Genomic DNA, 15,612 nt, shown 5'->3' on the forward strand with positions numbered 1-15,612 from the left:
AAGCACATGAAAACGTATTTAGTCACCATGTGATACTGCTACACACCCGCTAGTCTGGTAGTTCCCCCAATAAGTCAAACAGAATTACCGTATGACTATATTTCTACAGCTAGCTTTCTACCGAAAATTGACAACAGGGGTTCAAACAGGAACTTGTGTTCAAATGTTCACAGCAGCTCTATTCACAGCAGCCAAAAGGTGGAAACAACCCAACTGTCCATAAGGCATGAATGATGAAACAAAATACAGTCTATGTGTAGAGTGATAGACACCACTACAGAAAGGAATGAAATCCTGATACATACTACAACATGGATGAAGCTTGGAAACATGCTAAGTGAAAGAGGCCAGACACAAAAGGCCACACATTTCATGATTCTCCAGAGTAGACAAATCCATAGAGACAGATTCGTGTTTGCTAGAAGCTTGTTGGCGAGGGGATGATGCAGAGTGATGGCTGGTGCAGGGCTTCCACTTCGGGTGATGGAAAAGCTCTGCTGCTAGACTGTGGTGATGAGTGGACGATGTCACAGATTTACTTAGTACCATTGAATTGTACACTTTAACATGGTTGCAATGATAAATTTATGCTGTGTATATTTTGCCACACAAAAACGTAGTGTAAAAAGTGTAGTGCAGTTATATTCAGATTTTATTATTTAAAGAAATGATACGTGTCATTAAGACAAACGTAGGCGTGCTGAGGTCCATGGGGTCGCAAAGAGTCAAACACGACTGAGCACCTGAACTGAACTGAACTGAACTGAAATCGATTTCTCATCCAGTGTAGTTATGGGAATTATGGGATTTTTAGAGCTGGAAAGGGCCATTGGGATTATTTATGCCTTCATGCAAAGATGGGCTCGATAAAGGACAGAAATGGTATGGACCTAACAGAAGCAGAAGATATTAAGAAGAGATGGCAAGAATACACAGAAGAACTGTACAAAAAAGATCTTCACAACCCAGATAATCATGACGGTGTGATCACTCACCTAGAGCCAGACATCCTGGAATGTGAAGTCAAGTGGGCCTTAGAAAGCATCACTACGAACAAAGCTAGTGGAGATGATGGAATTCCAGTTGAGCTCTTTCAAATCCTGAAAGATGATGCTGTGAAAGTGCTGCACTCAATATGCCAGCAAATTTGGAAAACTCAGCAGTGGCCACAGGACTGGAAAAGGTCAGTTTTCATTCCAATCCCAAAGAAAGGCAATGCCAAAGAATGCTCAAACTACCGCACAATTGCACTCATCTCACACTCTAGTAAAGTAATGCTCAAAATTCTCCAAGCCAGGCTTCAGCAATATGTGAACCGTGAACTTCCTGATGTTCAAGCTGGTTTTAGAAAAGGCCGAGGAACCAGAGATCAAATTGCCAACATCCGCTGGATCATGGAAAAAGCAAGAGAGTTCCAGAAAAACATCTATTTCTGCTTTATTGACTAGGCCAAAGCCTTTGACTGTGTGGATCAAAATAAACTGTGGAAAATTCTGAAAGAGATGGGAATACCAGACAACCTGATCTGCTTCTTGAGAAATCTGTATGCAGGTCAGGAAGCAACAGTTAGAACTGGACATGGAACAACAGACTGGTTCCAAATAGGAAAAGGAGTACGTCAAGGCTGTATATTGTCACCCTGCTTATTTAACTTCTATGCAGAGTACATCATGAGAAACGCTGGGCTGGAATAAACACAAGCTGGAATCAAGATTGCTGGGAGAAATATCAATAACCTCAGCTATGCAGATGACACCACCCTTATGGCAGAAAGTGAAGAGGAACTAAAAAGCCTTTTGATGAAGGTGAAAGTGGAGACTGAAAAAGTTGGCTTAAAGCTCAACATTCAGAAAGATCACGGCATCCGGTCCCATCACTTCATGGGAAATAGATGGGGAAACAGTGGAAACAGTGTCGGACTTTATTTTTTGGGGCTCCAAAATCACTGCAGACGGTGACTGCAGCCATGAAATTAAAAGACGCTTACTCCTTGGAAGGAAAGTTATGACCAACCTAGATAGCATATTGAAAAGCAGAGACATTACTTTGCCAACAAAGGTCCGTCTAGTCAAGGCTATGGTTTTTCCTGTGGTCATGTATGGATGTGACAGTTGGACTGTGAAGAAGGCTGAGAGCCAAAGAATTGATGCTTTTGAACTGTGGTGTTGGAGAAGACTCTTGAGAGTCCCTTGGACTGCAAGGAGATCCAACCAGTCCATTCTGAAGGAGATCAGCCCTGGGATTTCTTTGGAAGGACTGATGCTAAAGCTGAAACTCCAGTACTTTGGCCACCTCATGCGAAGAGTTGACTCATTGGAAAAAACTCTGATGCTGGGAGGGATTGGGGGCAGGAGGAGAAGGGGTCGACAGAGGATGAGATGGCTGGATGGCATCACTGACTCGATGGACATGAGTCTGGGTGAACTCCGGGAGTTGGTGATGGACAGTGAGGCCTGGCGTGCTGTGATTCATGGGGTAGCAAAGAGCTGGACACAACTGAGCGACTGAACTGAACTGATATGGTAAAGTTATTTTGTTAAGAATATTCAGCTACTTTCTAATTATCACAGATGTTAGAAATTATTCATCCTGCTAAATGAATTTTTCTACCAAGAGGTTTATAATTGTCTCTGCCTCATAGGTTGGGTGCTGATCTTAAACTCAGAAACCACCTTGCAGAAACCAACCCTGTTTGACTTCCTGTGACTCAAAAAGCAAAAACTGTTCTGATGTATTTTCATTTCTAACACCATTGGTGCAGGGGCTATAACAAGTCACATAAAATCATTAGCTCACATGTTGGAATAATACGTAGTCTGACTTTCTTCATGCTGTAAATTGAGTTACTATGAACATTATCATGCAGAATACTCTGATGAAGAGTGAAATAGTAAATCAGCATTTATCCCATGAGCTATACACAGATATACCTTAACAATTTACCTCTCAAATATGGTTTTAATTAGGTTTCCCAGGCGTCACTAGAGGTGAAGAATCTGCCTGCCAATGAAGGAGACACAGGGGACACGGGTTCGGTCTCTGGTTTGGGAAGATCCCCTGGAAGAGGAAATGGCAACCCATTCCAGTATTCTTGCCTGGAGAATCCCATGGACAGAGGAGCCTGGTGGGTCACACAGTCCATAGGGTCACACAGACATGACAAAGCAACTTTGCACGCAAAGTTTTAATGAAGTAGTGACTCATTACCATAGGGCTTTTTATGATTTTACTTAATAAAATATTTGATTGCAGGAAGAAAGAAAAGAATTTCCCCAAAACTAGAAAAGCATTTTTTTTTGAAGCAGTTTTTCAAATTACTATGTTAAACTCATCTTGAGCTCGGCAAAGCACATGACATGATATCTTCATAGTTTTACTGGGTTTCAGGATTATTCTTGAAAAGATATTCTGCCTATAATTGAAAAAAAAAAGTGTCAGCAATTTAAAATGTATTATTTTTTAGAATTAATAGTACATTAGTTTGTACTATAAAAGTGAAAATTAATTGTACTTAAAAATGGAAGTTGGACAAGGCAATGACAACCCACTCCAGTATTCTCTGCTGGGAAATCTCATGGACAGAGGAGACTGGAGGACTGCAAGTCCATGGGGTTGCATAAGAGTTGGAAGCGACTAAATAAGAAATAGTCCTCATTATGAACATAGTTTCCATTACTTTAATTCTAGACATTTAATAATAAAACAAACCAACACTTAAAAAAATAAAAATGGAAGTATATAAACTTTTTACTTTCAAATGAGTAATAAAAGTCTTATAAACTATGATGAAACTTATTATAAACTATTATAAACTATGATGAAGGTATTAAAGGCTATTTCCAAAATAACCAGACACACAATTTTTCTGTCTCAATTGGTTTTTCATTTAGATCTGGGCATATTTTATTTTCAAATTGATATTAAAAAAAAAAAGACACTTAAGTCTCTTACCAGAAAATCAACAGGATCATCAGGTCTGACCTTACAACACTCATTCAGACCCTGCATAAGTGTTGGCATAACATAGGTCATTAAATAGTTTCTCAAGGGAATAGACTGGGCCTCCAGTAATTCTCTTTCTTCTCTTTTCACTTCCTCTAGTCGTTTATTCTACAAATAGAACATTGTGGGTAGGGTAAATAGACAGAAAAAGATGAACAGTTTCATACAACTCACCCCAGAGTCCACTAGAAGTAGCGATGTTCATTACATTATGATAAAGATGGTGTTTCCAATCGGCAGAGAAAATATGTAAATGGTGTTTTAACAAGTGCCTAGTCACTTAGAAAATAATAAACTGGATACCTTTCTCACTTCTTACACTGAAATAATTTCTAGCTGCCCAGATCAAGCAAAGTGAGAGAAAGAAAAGAAGGAAGGAAGGATCATAGAATTGTAGAAGTCTAATAGAAAGTCTAGAAGGTATTGGTCTGGTGGGCTTGTGTTTATGCCTTGCTCAGCATGCGGTCCCTCTCTCTCAGGACTAATAATTCCAGATTTCCTTTGAGAAATCTCCCTTTTCAGCCAAGGGGATTGGGTGGGGCTTAAGCACATCAGTCCAGCCTACTCCTGGACATTAGTTAAACAAAAGACAGCAAAAGACAGTACACAAGACAAAGATATAAAATATACATTGCTTTAGGCTTCCCTGGGGGCTTAGTGGTAAAGAATCTGCCTGCCAATGCAGGAGACACTGGTTTGATCCCTACTTCCAGAAGATCCTTTGGAGGAGGGCAAGGCAACCCACTCCAGTCTTCTTGCCTGGAGAATCCCATGGACAGAGGGGAAATAAGTGCAAAGAGTACAAACCATAAGTGCAAATTCATTTTTGAATGAATGTGGCCATGCTGCACAACATGCGGGATCTTAGTTCCCCCACCAGGGATTGAACCCATGCCCCCTGCAATGGACTCTGGAAGTCTCAACCTCTGGGCTGCCAGGGAAGTCCCAGAGGGGGAAATTTAAATGTATAGAAAGGGATATAACACGTTATGCTGAGGGGCAGGTGTTGAACTTTAAATACGGTTCCCAGGAAAGGCCTTATTAGACAGATTTAATTTGACAAAGACTAAAGGCTTCATTTTGGAGAAGGCAATGGCACCCCACTCCAGTACTCTTGCCTGGAAAATCCCATGGACGGAGAAGCCTGGTGGGCTGCAGTCCATGGGGTCGATGAGGGTTGGACAGACATGACTGAGCGACTTCACTTTCACTTTTCACTTTCATGCATTGGAGAAGGAAATGGCAACCCACTCCAGTGTTCTTGCCTGGAGAATACCAGGGACGGGGGAGCCTGGTGGGCTGCCGTCTATGGGGTCACACAGAGTCAGACACGACTGAAGTGACTTAGCAGCAGCAGCAGCAAAGGCTTCATTTAGCAAAGACTCAAAGCAAGGAGGAAGTGAATCACACAGGTGGCAAGTCGTTTAAATGACCTTAGAAGGAGCCAGGTCACAGAGGACCCTGGGGCCCACAATAAGGAGTTTGTACTTTCATCTAATGATGATGAACAGTCTGTGAAGAGTTTAAACAGGGAATGGCCGCGGTGGGTCTATATTTTAGATGGACCGCCAGGCATCAGCAGGGGGGCAGACTGGAGATGGAGGGGGTGGAGCTGGGGAGACGAACCAGAAGGCACCACATAAGTCTAGCACCCTGGTCAGCAGAAGTGGAGCCCTGTGGGTGGATCTGCGTGTGGTTTTTGGAGGCAGAATAGATAAGAAGACTCAGTGGTGAGGAGGGTGAAATGAGGCTGACCACCCAAGTTAGATGGGTAAATGGAGGGAAACCAAACGAAATCCCCAGATTGACAATGCCACCAAATGGTACAGTTTTGCAGCAGTATTGTTCATACTACATCAGTGGCTCATTGGTATTTTTTTGTTTTAACTTTTTTTATTGGCAGTGCTGGGCCTTTGTTTCTGTGCATGGGCTCCAGGGCCTCGGGCTCAGTGATTGTGGTGGACGGGCTGAGTTGCTCCATGGCACGTGGAATCTTCAGGGACCAGGGGTCAAACTTTGTGTCCCCTGCATTGACAGGGAGATTCTTATCCACTGGCCCACCAGGGAAGTCCTAGCTGTTTTTACTTAGCACAAGACCAAGGGCATGTTCTTTTAAATGGTACATAGGAAAGAAAATTTTAAAAAATGATATATATGAAAAAATAACAACAACAAACAAACAACAACAAAATCGTTTCGGTTATTTCCATGACATTTCTCTATTAGGATGGGAAGCGCTACAGGCCCGGATGGCTTTGCCAGCCCCGCGCCCCGCACCCCTACCCCACGCACGGGCGCACGCTCACCCATTCCTCCCAGCGGGCGATCTTCTCGGCGGTCTCCACTGCCTCCTTATGCTCTCTCTCTGCCTCCTCCATGGCCTCCCTGGCCAGCCGTTCCTCAGCAGCCTTCCGCTCCTCTTCTGCCTTTTCTTCATCCGTTAAGCCATAATTGCGAGGCTCCCCGACCTCCTTGATGAGCTGTTTGATGGCAAGTCTGTTCTGAGCATCTTCAAGTCTTCCTACATCTTTAATTATTAGGAGAGAGAAAGAGACCCACACAGACTTTTTCATAGTCTGGTCCCTGCTCACAATCTATCCTGAGACCAGACTCAGGAAAATTCTTCATTACTGTAATCCTGTGATGGCGAATTGTGTAAATTACTATATGGGGGTTTCCTTTTTGAGTTTACCAGCACAGTCTAGAATTTCTGGCCTGACTGGCAAATATCAAACTGGTCTCTGACAGTTACAGGGAGCAAGCCTGGGGCTCGGGTCTCTGAGCTGTGACACCTGCCTCTGATTTGAGTGGATGGATGGGGGTATGGACCTCCTCAAAGGAGTGAGTTCTCCACCTAGGAGGCATTTAAGCAAGACTAGGGCACTTCACTCAGGGGGATTTCCACAAAAGGAAGTCCTGCACCTGGATGCGGGCGGAGAGGGGGCTGAGAGACCTCCAGGTTTCTTTGGTTTTCTGTTTCTGAGAATCAGTGATTCTGGGATACATTTTCAATTCATTTTTTTTTTTTAATTAACTTTTTCAGTTTGCCTGATTGAATCAGAAAAAGTCCAAACTCCAGAATATGTGACTGATGTTAACAAGAAGGCCAGAAGGAGAATGAGAAAAAAGAAGAGGAGGGGGAGAAGGGGATCTGGGAGGGGAAGGGGTGAGTGGGGAAGGCTTGCTGACAACAGGAAGTTCCTCCCTGCACAATTCACTAAATAGTAAATTCTACACCAGTCTCGGGGCTTGCTTGGAAGGTCTCTGCACAGAAGGATGAGCAGTAGGTGCATTTGAGAGCTAAGCGCCTCCAGCCTTTCCTCGGGAGTAGCTGCTCACCAGCTGCCAAGCACAGCCACTGCCACACTCCCCACCCCCCGTGTTTGGACTGTAGAACCTTGACCTAGATTAGAAGCACTGCCAGGTTCCAACATGGGACGAGAGGAAGAACGGAGCCAAGTGCATTGGTCGGTGGGTGGAAACAAGCCCATCAAGAAGCAAGACCAAACCAAAAAACACACCAAAACAAAAAAGAAAAACTCACTTCCTGGTTGCCTGAGCTCTGACATTTCAATGCATTTCTCCTTGGCTCCCCTAGTAGAGTATTACACCCCTGATGTACTTGAAAGATAGAACACTGCTGCCTCCAGGAGTACTTCTGCCCTGACCTTGGGAAGGATGAATGGAGGATTAGCTGGGGCATGCGCACCTGACCCAACCATGACCTCCCATCTGCTCGTCTAAGTATGTACAATTAGGATGGAAAGAGACACATCTAGCTACGGGCTTGGCTCCCAGTGTTAACATGGAAACTTCAGGGCTGTGAGGCAGCCTTCATTTACCACATGGGCCAGAGAAAGGAGAGAGAGAGACCCTGGTTCAAAGAGCAAAAGAGAAAAAAGATGCGGAGCAGACATCCCTGGCAATTCGGCGGTTATGACTCCTCACTTCCAATGCTGGGGGCTCAGGTTCAATCCCTGGTCAGGGAACCAAGATGATGCATGATGTGGCCAAAAAAATAAATAACTAAAGGGCAGAAAGAGATGCTGAGAGAGAAGTGGGGTACAGAGGTGCAGCGAGAGGATGCAGGTGCCAGCATCCTTCCAGGGCCCCATTCAAGACCCTCCAGAGGCTGGGCTGCGTTCCTGACCTTGACGCCCTCCCTCATGCCCATCGCTGGGATACATTACACCCCTTTGCTTTTCCCTTGTCTCTGGTTGTGAGTGTGAAGATGAGGCCAAAAGTGACGGGCATGGAATGAGGCAGAAGACAGTGATCACTCACTCACTCATTCATTCCATCTCATCATTTCTGCCTTGTTTCTCCCTGGGGCTCTCCTCATCATTCCATAAGTAGTTTTGGGGGGTTTTACTGAAAAAGATGACAATCACTACTTTTATGAAGTTTGCTCACCACTCCTTCCAAATTCTCTGGGTAAATCGTGTAAACTACTTTCCATATTAGTAGGTGTAGAATCCTTAGCTTCTACCTATAGAACTTGGTGTGCAACGTGCACAGGCCTGTCCAGATGAAGACAAAATCCAATCACTTCTGAGGGTGCAAAACAGAGCAGAATTTGCAGACTGATAAATGTATTCTCATTTCATAATACACATCACTTTCTGCCTTACTGTTGTACTAATAATAAGATTAACTACCAGCTGTTGAACTTTGCCAATGTGCCAGACACTTCCTATCTCTAATCCCCACCATTAGTCACAAGCCAGGGATTATTTTCCTATTTCACAGACGAGAATACTGAGGCAGAGCCAGAAACTGGAATCAGCTCTCCTGCTGACAGTTTCTGTCAGCTCTAAGCCTCCCAGTACTCCAGGACTGGGATGTGTCCCAGCTGGTTTGAGGGGATGGAGAGAGGCCTTGGGAGGCCCCAAAGGTCAACCTGGGCACTAAGCTGCCATCAGATTAGCAATTTTTTCAGCAAACCCAGAGGAAGCAGAGGTGTCAGGATCCAGAAAACCAGAAAGGAAGTTCAGGGGTTCACCGAGCCAAGAGGAGGAGAAACCAGCCACAACAGATGGGATCTGGAGGTAGCAACGATGAGGTTGCGGTGAGGCTGATGAGACAGCATGCTCACTGCATGCTTGCTGGGTGCTCAGCTCTGAGTTAAATGTTTACAGGAAACAGGAGGAATGCGATGAAGAGCTATTTGATTTCTGAGTAGCTAAGAGTGAGTTAATGCCTAGACAGCATACCAAAAAGCAGAGACATTACTTTGCCAACAAAGATCTGTCTAGTCAAAGCTATGGTTTTTCCAGTAGTCATGTATGGACGAAGAGTTGGACCATAAAGAAGACTGAGAGCTGAAGAATTGATGCTTCTGAATTGTGTTGGAGAAGACTCTTGAGAGTCCCTTGGACAGCAAGAAGATCAAACCACTCAATCCTGAAGGAAATCAACCCTGAATATTCATTGGAAGGACTGATGGTAAAGCTGAAGTTCCATTACTTCGGCCACTTGATGCAAAGAGCTGACTCATTGGAAAGACCTTGATGCTGGGAAAGATTGAAGGCAGGAGGAGAAGGGGGCAGCAGAGGATAAGATAGTTAGATAGCATCACCAACTCAATGAACATGCTGCTGCTGCTACTAAGTCGCGTCAGTTGTGTCCAACTCTGGTGACCGCACAGATGGCAGCCCACCAGGCTCCCCTGTCTCTGGGATTCTCCAGGCAAGAACACTGGAGTGGGTTGCCATTTCCTTCTCCAATGCATGAAAGGAAAAGTGAAAGTGAAGCCGCTTAGTCGTTCCGACTCTTAGCGCTCCATGGACTGCAGCCTACCAGGCTCCTCCGTCCATGGGATTTTCCAGGCAGGAGTCCTGGAGTGGGTTGCCATTGCCTTCTCCGCAATAAACATGAGTTTGAGCAAACTCCAGGAGATTGTGAAGCCTGGCATGCTGCAGTCCATGGGGTCACAAGAGTCAGACACAACTTAGTGATGAAACACCAAACAACAGCAACCAGGGGTGAGTTGGCCAGTCTAAAGGCCAGGAGGGGCTTTGTGAAGAACACCAGTGCAATGCTATGGGAACAGAAGGCAGCTCCCAAGGACGCTGGGGAAATGGCCCAATGCAGCTGGCAGCAAACCCCCTAACTTTAAGTACCCTTAAAAAAAATGCCAATTTGGGGACTTCCTGATGTTCCAGTGGCTAAGACTCCTCGCTCCAATGTAGGGGGGCCTGGGTTTGATCCCTGGTCGGGAAGCTAGATCTCACATGCCACAATGAAGACCCAGCGTAGCCAAATAAATAAATCAAATATTTTTTAAAAATCCCCCTTTCCCCTGGCTAGCAGCGCAGAGGGCGCATCATGCCTGGAGTTACTGTAAAAGACGTGAAGCCGCAGAAATGCATCAGAACTCCAGCAGCCTTCCTTAAGGGGTCCGGGAAGCTGAAAGTCCCTGAATGGGTGGACACGGTCAAGCTGGCCAAACGTAAAGAGCTCGCTGCCTACAATGAGAAGTGGTTCTACATGAACAGCTGCCACAGCCCGGCACCTGTACCTCCGGGCTGGCACCAGGGTTGGCTCTGAAACCCGGATCTGTCAGGGGGTGGTGGGGGAGCATCAGAGAATGGTGTCATGCCTGGCTACTTCAGCAGAGGCTCCAAGAGTGTGGCCCGCCGGGTCCTCCAAGCCCTGGAGAGACTGAAATTGGTGGAACAGGACCAGGATGGGGGCCACAAACTGACCTCATGGACATAGAGACCTGGACAGAATCACACACAGGTGGCAGCTGCCAACAAGAAGCTTTACAACAAATGATACTGGATTAATCAATTGCCTCATTCATTAAAATAAAAAAAAAAGCCAATTTGGTAAAATAAATAATGCAATTTGGCATTCAACTTCGTAATACATCCACGTTTTCGTACAACAGTAATACTCCCCACCCCCCACCCATTCCACTAAATCCTCAAGTAGACCACTCCCCTGTCTTTTCTTGTGACGTCCTGGGCCCCAGACACACACTTATACTGTCCTCCACTCCCCCAGCCCTATGATAGGCGTGACCCAGGCTGGCTGGGGGTGCAGACACTGGGCAGTGGCGCTCCACGTTCACTTTATCCTTGAGTTTATTCCGTACCTATATGGACTGGGTGGATTTCAAGTTCGTCGAAGTAGTTGAGGACAGTCTCGTCTTCGGTGTTGACGTCCCGGTAGTTGCTCAGAGCCCGGAGGAACCGGTCCTGGCTGTAGTGGGTCCCTGTCACGATGCTCTCGGGCAGGTTCATCACCCGCTCCTTAAGGAACTCGTCCGACGCATCCAGTGAACACACGAACTCTGGAGAGAAGGAGCTCGTGAGTTCACACAGGGGCCCTGGAGCCGGCAAGCAGGTGCTGGCAGACCCGCCACTGTTCAACCCAGACGTCTGGTTACCAGCTGGGAAATCCCACTGCCACAGAATGCCTGGCCAATTGGCCTTCTTGCTGCCTCTGGTGGAGGACAGATACAAATCACCATGTTTCCAGAGACCACCCCCCCAGTGAAGCCCATGCACACGTGCTCAGTCGTTCAGTCGTGTCCGACTCTTTGGGACCCCATGGACTGTAGCCCACCAGGCTCCTCTGTCCATGAGATTTCCCAGGCAAGAATACTGCAGTTGAAAGAGGAAATAGACAGAGCTGGACTCCATCTTAGGCCAGGCTGCGAATATTAGGCTACATGCATGGTCACCCTCCCAATGCACTCTGAACTTTGTGCCCAGTGTCTAGAGAAGCAGCATACCAATGGGAAACCAGGCCCCCCGGATAAAAGAGCCTCAGGACTTGTACTTGGACTCTCCGTTGCCTAAAAGAATACACTAATTATCTCTGTAACAGAACAAAGTCGTAAATTCCATTATGTTTATCGGGATATGACCACAGTCCTATTGATAAACGTCTACTGTTTATCTAGTCTTGTGACACATGACGGAGAAGGCAATGGCACCCCACTCCAGTACTCTTGCCTGGAAAATCCCTTGGACGGAGGAGCCTGGAAGGCTGCAGTCCATGGGGTTGCTAAGGGTCGGGTACGACTGAGCGACTGGACTTTCACTTTTCACTTTTCATGCATTGGAGAAGGAAACGGCAACCCACTCCAGTGTCCTTGCCTGGAGAATCCCAGGGACGGCGGAGCCTGGTGGGCTGTCGTCTATGGGGTCGCACAGAGTCGGATACGACTGAAGTGACTTAGCAGTGGTAGCAGTGACGCATGAATCATTGGTTAACTTTGATCGTATCTCTCTTTTACATTGTCCAGACTAGTTTCAAGGAATTTGGGGAGGTGGGTTTGAGCAAGTACATTTAGGGTATATAAGGTTTTCACAAAAACTGGTAGGGGTCCTTGGCTAAGAGGAGACTCTGCCTTGGGACCGTTGGTGTAATAAACTGCACTCCACTATCTGCATTGTCTTTCTGAGTGAGTTTGTTTCCTGGAACACATGGCTACAACACAGTAGGTTGCCATTTCCTCCTCCAGGGGATCTTTCCCACCCAGGGAGCGGCTCCTGCACTGGGCACATTCTTTACCTCTAAGCCACCTGGGAGGCCCAATTAATGGGCATTTTGTAAGATCTATTATTTTTCTTTCCCTTCCTCCTTTTCTTCCTTTCTGCTTTCCTTCCTTCCCTCTTTTCAATAAAAACAGCAAAAATTGGGAATTCCCTTGAAGTCCAGTGGTTAGGACTCCACACTTTTACTGCCAAGAGACAGGTTCAATCTCTGGTCAAGGAACTAAGATCCTACAAGCCATGTGGCATGGCCAAAAATTAAAAAGGAGAAATTGTCAATCCAAATCTCTAACAACCCTGTGATATATCTGTTGTCAGCTGCCCAGTCAATTGTCACCTTGACACATTTCCAGTACAATATCATCATTTCCCAAAGAGACTCACAGCTATGAGCAAAATGCTTTGATGGCCAATTTGCCAAATTAATATAAACAGGGACTTCCCTGGAACTGTAATTTTTCATAGGTCAACCTATTTGCTCACTTCATGCTATGAAACATCTGTGTTCAGTATACACAGTCAGTGCTTATCGAATATTTGACACATGGATCATTATTAATGACAGTGAGCATTTCATCCACCCCTGAGTGCACACTTCACGTATGCAAGCCAACCGCTCCTTTTACGTAACTCACACACCGAGTCAGTATTTCTCCTGCCTTTACTCATCCCAGGGCCAGGGCCAGGACCAGGCAGCTAGAGACCAAAGCCCACTGCAACTACTCATACTAGTAAGTCCCCTGCCTTTCCCACAGTAACCTCAATAGAGGCTGAGTCCTAGACTTTCCCCTGCCTCCTGACCAACCCTGGTGCTTCTCCCAGTGGCCCTGGATGGTTCCCACACTCCCTTCTCTGGGGAAATATGAGGAATAAATTCTTCTTTCAATGGCATTAGCCTCTCATGTCTCTGTCATTTCCATTAATTAAAATCCCACAGTTCAAATGAGACAATGATCTGATTTTTTTCAGGAAGAGAGAAACTAATGACAATTTCTTTTTAAAAAGGGGGGAGGGGGGCTAATTGAAAAGAACAGACTAGACATTTCAAAGAGATTTCATCATGGACATGTTTGGACCATACCCGGCAGAGAGCAGCCCCATGGATCAGGACTAAGGACTGCGTGTCTTTTTACCTCTTGTGTTTCCATTTTCTTATCTTAGGGAGGGGTTTCATTCGCTCTGGTTTTTGGAGGCAGTGGCATGAGAAGATATGAATCTGAATTCAAGCCCTCACATTTACCAGCGAAGAGGGCTTGGATCAATCTCCGGACTTCAGGCTCGGGATCCGGTAAACAAGGGAGTAATTCCTGCCTCCCAAGCTCATGGAGAAGCTCAATAAGCTCCCCTCGCGTGTCCTGCCTGTTACATGGCAGATGGTGGGTTGAGCTGAATTTTATCCAGCTGCCTCAGGGAGAACAGGAGGATTTACCATGGGGTTTAGAATGAATGCCTATCGCCCAGAAGTGCTAAAGTCTCATAAACTGGACAGATGGGCTTATTTAGACCAGTCGACTTTACTTTTTAACCTTTCTGGAGGCAAGTACATGAATTAATGGGAAACCTAAGAGAACCCATTCCTCTGGCATTTTGTGATCCTGCCTCAGGCAAACAGTATATATCCATCCTTGAGGATGACTGCTCCCTGATGTCTCTGCTTCCAGAAGCTTCATCACAAGCTGTGCCTGGGCCAGGAGGAGGAAAGGATTACAGCTGTGAATTGTCTCTCTTGGGGACTTTGACACAGTGAGCAGCCTCTTCCAAGCTACATCCCTGGGCTAAGAAAAATAACTAAGAAAATAGCTATTCTTGTATTTATCATATGACCGGAACTTGGTTAAACCTCATGCAAACTGACTTAAAAAAAAAAGAAGAAGAAGAAAAAAACTTTTAAAGTTGATGGCGGAGTCACAAGAAATGCCTGCTAGATACTCAGCAAATCCTTTTTCACGGAACACATTGTTGATACTTGTCTTTCAAGGGTATGTTGTGAGAGCTCTGGGTAAATACCTAAAGGGATAAACTCGTGGTGGTTAGGGACCCCAGCAGCTTCTTCCTGCCCAGTCTCGATTCTGGATTCTGGATGTCTTCCAGAAAAGACAATCGCATGGCCAGGACCTAAAGCAGAGCAGGAAGGAAGGGCACTGACCCAGTCCCTGGAGGTCTCACCAACTGACAACTCTCCCCAGGACACTGTAGAGCATAGGGAATAGAGACAATATTTTGTAATAACTACAAATGGAGCACAATTTTAAAACATTATTAAATCAAAAAAAAAAAAAGGAAAAAATTTTTTAAAAAGTGAATCAGGACTTCCCTGGTGGTCTGGTGGTTAAGACTTCACCTTCCACTGCAGGGGGTGAGGGTTTGATCCCTGGTTGGGAGCTAAGATCCCATATGCCTCACAGCTGAAAAACCAAAACGCAAAACAGAAGCAATGTTGTAACACATTCAATAAAGACTTAAAAAAAAATTGTGAATCACTATGCTGTATTATGCTATATATCTGAAATTTATATAATGTTGTAAATCAACTATATCTCAAGTTTTAAAAAAGTACAGAAAAACAAAAAAGAAAGGAAGTCAGGGCACCAACAGATTGGCTAACTTTTCTGCTCTGTCACAGAAGGGAACAGCAGATATGAATGTTCTCACAGGGACTCTGTCCATCACCCCCAGTGCATTCTTTAGGTTGGAAGTTTGATATTAAGGATATTGCTTTACTTTTTTCCTGATACAAACAAACCTACTTTATCAACATAAAAAATGTTGTTTTGGTACAAAAGAGATATCAAATGACATTCCTTTAAATATGACCTTGGAGAAGTAGCTTAAACTTACCAGGTATGATTAGTTTATCATAGGGAAACATTTTGCCTCTGCCTTCTTCTTCCTCCTCCTCATCCTCTTCTAGTAAAACAAAATATACATCATTGAATTCATTACATATTATTATGAAGGACAGCTCAAAAATTTTAATGTTTTAACTGAGTCACTCATGAAAACTAGCTATAACGAGGAAAGCTTGTATTTTAGATATAGTCCCTCTGATTTTTTTGTTTAATTGTGACCGTTATTACTCTGAACAATAAAGTTGCAACTT

General features: G+C 45.0%; 1 protein-coding gene and 1 pseudogene across 1 annotated transcript in view; one reads left to right on the forward strand and one right to left on the reverse strand.

Annotated features, from left to right (window-relative positions):
- Positions 1-3,172: 3,172 nt before the first annotated feature.
- AK7 (adenylate kinase 7) overlaps positions 3,173-15,612 on the reverse strand; it is a 70,044-nt gene continuing 57,604 nt past the window's right edge. Inside the window, exons 14-18 of the mRNA XM_006076924.4 lie at positions 15,351-15,419; positions 11,105-11,302; positions 6,309-6,529; positions 3,952-4,110; positions 3,173-3,412 (exon numbers count right to left, since the gene is read on the reverse strand). Coding sequence (XP_006076986.4) covers positions 3,374-3,412; positions 3,952-4,110; positions 6,309-6,529; positions 11,105-11,302; positions 15,351-15,419 — 686 coding nt within the window. The 3' untranslated portion in view covers positions 3,173-3,373. The remainder of the gene's footprint in view (positions 3,413-3,951; positions 4,111-6,308; positions 6,530-11,104; positions 11,303-15,350; positions 15,420-15,612) is intronic.
- Positions 9,693-10,829, forward strand: LOC102394350 (annotated as a pseudogene).

This window comes from Bubalus bubalis, chromosome 20 (assembly GCF_019923935.1).
Source record: "Bubalus bubalis isolate 160015118507 breed Murrah chromosome 20, NDDB_SH_1, whole genome shotgun sequence".
In the NCBI taxonomy this organism is placed as follows: Eukaryota; Metazoa; Chordata; class Mammalia; order Artiodactyla; family Bovidae; genus Bubalus; species Bubalus bubalis.